Below are 3,994 nucleotides of genomic sequence, written 5' to 3'. Positions count from 1 at the left end.
CAGTATGCATCTTACAACTGACATGCAAAGTCTTCAAGTCTGAGCTTCAAGATTATCCTAATACAATTAAAGTTGACCTGCTTCCTGTCTTTGGAGCTTCACGTGTCATTGGCTGGCAAAGGAACAAAAATAAATGACCCAGAAAGAGCAGGTTATCCTCAGCTGCCATTGGAATTTAATGATAATGACATCAGTGGTAAAGTAGGCAACATACTGTACGCTGGTGGCTAATTTGGGCCCGGATTTTAACAAGTGTCTATTTGTGAACGCTTAGTCAGCCGATGCCTTCATATTTGATGCCAGCTACATGATTTACAGGATTTAAAGTGTGTGTATTTTAGATTTCTATATGAAAGGTCTAACTAATAACTGTTATTAATCTAGATCATGAAACAGACACAGGTTCTAACAGTTGTATCGGTCATTAGAGATAGTGTGGTCCTAATTCCTCACAGTCCCCAATTCTTTGCAAATCATCTGATCCTCCTGTGTGTAATTCTGTAGCACATTACACAGGCTTCTATAATATTGTTTTGTCTCCCTTTCCATCATAGGTTGTGCATCGACATGGCACTTCTCCTGAGCCTACTCTGCTTGTGCCTGGTTGGGCAAGTTCTCGGCCAAGACATGCCCTATGAGGAATATATGGCCCAGATCCAAGCCTGCCCTAAAGAGTGTCGCTGCCCCGCTAACTTCCCTCGTGCTGTCTACTGTGACAATAAAGGCCTGAAGAGCATCCCCAACATCCCGCCACACACATGGTATCTCTACCTGCAGAACAATCTAATCGAAGTCCTGTCAGCAGATGCCCTGCGTAACGCCACCCAGCTGCGCTGGTTGAACCTAAACCGCAACAAAATCAATAGCAAGGGAGTAGAAGAAGGTGTCCTAAGTGCAATGTCTCACCTGGTGCACCTCTACATGGATGAGAATCTGTTGTCCTCTGTGCCATCTCCCCTGCCAGCCAGCCTGGAGCATCTACGTCTCTCTCGCAATCGCATCTCCAAGATCCCTTCTCGTGTCTTCTTTGGTCTGGATAAGCTTAACCTCTTGGACCTCCAAGGAAACAAGCTGATGGATGATGATGTGACTGAGGTGAGCCTGAAGGGTCTAAAAAACTTGGTACAGATCAATCTAGCCAAGAACCAGCTGAGTAGCATGCCTCTTGGCCTACCACCCACCACTACCCAGCTTTTCCTTGATGGAAACAACATTGAGGAGATCCCAGCTGGCTACTTCAAAAATTTGCCAAAAGTGGCATTTCTGAGGCTCAACCACAACAAGCTTGGCAGCAGTGGAGTTCCCAAAAATGTGTTCAATGTCTCCAGCATTTTGGACTTGCAGCTGTCCCACAACCAACTGACCGAGGTTCCCTTCATTTCATCAGGCCTTGAACAACTTCACCTTGACCACAACAATATCAAAAGTAAGTTTGACATTTTCCCAAAACACCTACTGCTTTTTTTTCTGGTTGTAGTGATTAATTCAAGCTGTAGATGCATAGAATGTTTCTTCTATGTATCTATTGAATAGGATCATTTATCAGAGAGGTGTCCTGTAAAGCTATAATAACTCATTCATTGCCTTTGTGTATTTACAGGTGTAAGTGGCGCCAACGTCTGTCCTGTCGCTGTCGACGCTGTGGATGACTCCGTTAACGAAAGTGTTCCTCGACTGCGCTATCTCAGACTGGATGGCAATACGATTAAGCCACCAATTCCCAGGGATGTCATTCTGTGCTTCCGTCTCCTGAGGTCCATTGTCATCTAAAGAAAAAAAATCATCGGCATGTTGTTGGTGAATTCTAATTTCCCGCAACTGATGATTATCTGTGAATCTGAACTGTTGACGAGAGTATTATTTGCATGTTTGTGAAGCTGAAATATTTGACATTAGTTGGCATCAACTTGTTTCATTGCTGTGGCTTAGGGAAAAGTTCCTTTCAGTTCCAGAAAACATTAATTTTGTTTCAGTAAAATTTGAATAACATCTAAAAGAAAGTTAAATAACAAGGAACTGGCAGGTTAGAAGCTGTATTGATGCTACAATCTATTGACCACTTGTTGTGCCTTATTTTGGTGTAAACATTTGCATTCAGAATAAAAATGTGACTATAATTGAGCATGACAGTGATTTTTGGGGATCTGAGATCGAAATGTGTTAATGACATGTTGAGGACTCATTGTCATGATGCGTCTTTGAGCAGGAGGCAAAGCTTATGAATATGTAGGCAAAATGTCCCTTTTCATTTTTTTCTATTATTTCAGGAAAAACTTTGCTTTATACTTGTAGACTTGTAGAAGCCAAAATAACGATCTTGTGTCTTAGGTTTGCTGTCTTATTTACTTTAGAAAATTATTATATTCTACAAATATGCATATTTACAGTTGGTAATTTATTTTTATTTAATATTGGAGAAAAAATTTGATGACTGTTTTAAAAGAAAATGCCAACACATTTTTGTATTTTTTTTCTGAATAAACTGACCAAGAGATTTCATTTGAATTGTCTTCAATTTGAATAAAATGTGCCCCAGTGACATTTTGTCATCTTTCTACAACTCCATTATTTAGATTACATTTTAATGCAACTTAAATGTAAATGTACATGTACAAATAATAATTGTACAATTTGTGGTATGAGAGAGGTTTCCCTCCAAATTCCGTCCAGAATATATTGAATAATAACTTTAGGGAATTAATCTTGTCTTTAGAAAGTAAACATACAGTAGATAAACATCCACATGACATGGCAAAAAAATCTAAGGTTTTTTTCAAACCTGTTGGGGAAAAAAGAAAAGGTTGGCTGTTGTGATTTAATTAAGACAGCAAATTTTTCTCGCTATCATCTATGTTATTTTTTGACTAAAAATAACTATTTACTTTACCTCACAGCTACCTCACAGCTACTATATGAATGCCTTGACAGAGTGGACCAACTCTGCAGGACTCCTGAGGCTCTTTACAATAAACTGTGTCATACACTGTGCATCAATCATTGTCTCAAGCTTTTTTGGGCATTCAGCTCTTTGCCTTTTGAGAATGCTTAGCAGAAGAAAAGCTCTGAATATAAATCCCTGCCTATATGGCAGGTGCAGAAGGATTTCTGGCATTCCAGCTATAGGTCCTTTTCCCCTCACTCATCAAAAGGTCTTGAGTTACCATGGGAGTGAGAGAGAGGGGTTGAGACAAAATCGTGGGCAAATAAAGCTGACAGAGTAAAGCTAGCCAGTAGCATCCTGTGTGTGTCCTTTTTTTTTTTTCTTAAACAATGCACATTGAAGACAGTCTACGAGTGTATGTAGCACCTCTTTGATCGCACACCCACATTGGTACAGAACTACAAAAGAAGCACTTCCCTGAGATCTCTTCGGCTCTCGTCTCATCGGTCATGTTATAGTATCCCAAGACTGAACTCAAATCTGTAGTTAAGGCAGAACGTTTAGCGAGCGACGGTGCAAAGAGAAAGCAGCTTCAACCAAAAGGGAGGGCAGAGGCCTTCCTCCAAGAGGGGACTTCCTCTCAGCACCATGCTAACAGGGGCTTCTCACAGAGGTTCCATTGTGTACAAGGGCCCCGTAGATCCCCCCCATACATGAAAGCAACACATGCCAGAGTTTCACCTCAGGAAAAGGCAGACAAATATCTCAGTCTGATTCAGCCACACTCTTAGAAAAATACAGGATACTCTTGTAAGGGATAAAAAAAGTATTTTGCCATTGGGGGGGCCTCTCTTTCTCTGTGTCTGGTGTCTGTAGGTGTGTGTGTGTGTGTGTGTGTGTGTGTGTGTGTGTGTGTGTGTGTGTGTGTGTGTGTGTGTGTGTGTGTGTGTGTGGTATTTCAGATTATCGTGCATTCGGGTGTACGGTGTGGGGTGGGTGCACTCCGACTGACCAAAAGCAATGTGCTCTGGTCCAATCAGTCTCAGTGCCTACCTTCACACATAGGCGACAGGGCACTCAGGTCTGCCAGAGCGCACAGACCTACACACACAC

At 41.5% G+C, this 3,994-nt stretch overlaps 1 protein-coding gene across 1 annotated transcript; it reads left to right on the top strand.

Moving 5' to 3' along the window:
* Nucleotides 1–554: 554 nt before the first annotated feature.
* Nucleotides 555–1,971, top strand: kera (keratocan). Its single transcript, XM_068716821.1, has 2 exons — nt 555–1,426; nt 1,601–1,971. The coding sequence occupies exons 1-2, from the start codon at nt 568–570 to the stop codon at nt 1,768–1,770; spliced, it is 1,029 nt and encodes a 342-aa protein (XP_068572922.1). The 5' UTR covers nt 555–567; the 3' UTR covers nt 1,771–1,971.
* Nucleotides 1,972–3,994: the final 2,023 nt, after the last annotated feature.

This window comes from Cebidichthys violaceus, unplaced genomic scaffold, assembly GCF_023349555.1.
Source record: "Cebidichthys violaceus isolate CVI_PGR_0920_01 unplaced genomic scaffold, fCebVio1.0.p SCAF_21, whole genome shotgun sequence".
NCBI classification, from domain to species: Eukaryota; Metazoa; Chordata; class Actinopteri; order Perciformes; family Stichaeidae; genus Cebidichthys; species Cebidichthys violaceus.
Note: the sequence above shows the minus strand (reverse complement) of the source record. Positions and strands in the feature narration are given on the sequence as shown.

Coding starts and splice junctions, on each gene's coding strand:
- kera (XM_068716821.1), top strand. CDS start 568: ATGGCACTTCTCCTGAGCCTACTCTGCTTGTGCCTGGTTGGGCAAGTT. Junction 1,427..1,600: donor TGACCACAACAATATCAAAA/GTAAGTTTGACA, acceptor GTGTATTTACAG/GTGTAAGTGGCGCCAACGTC.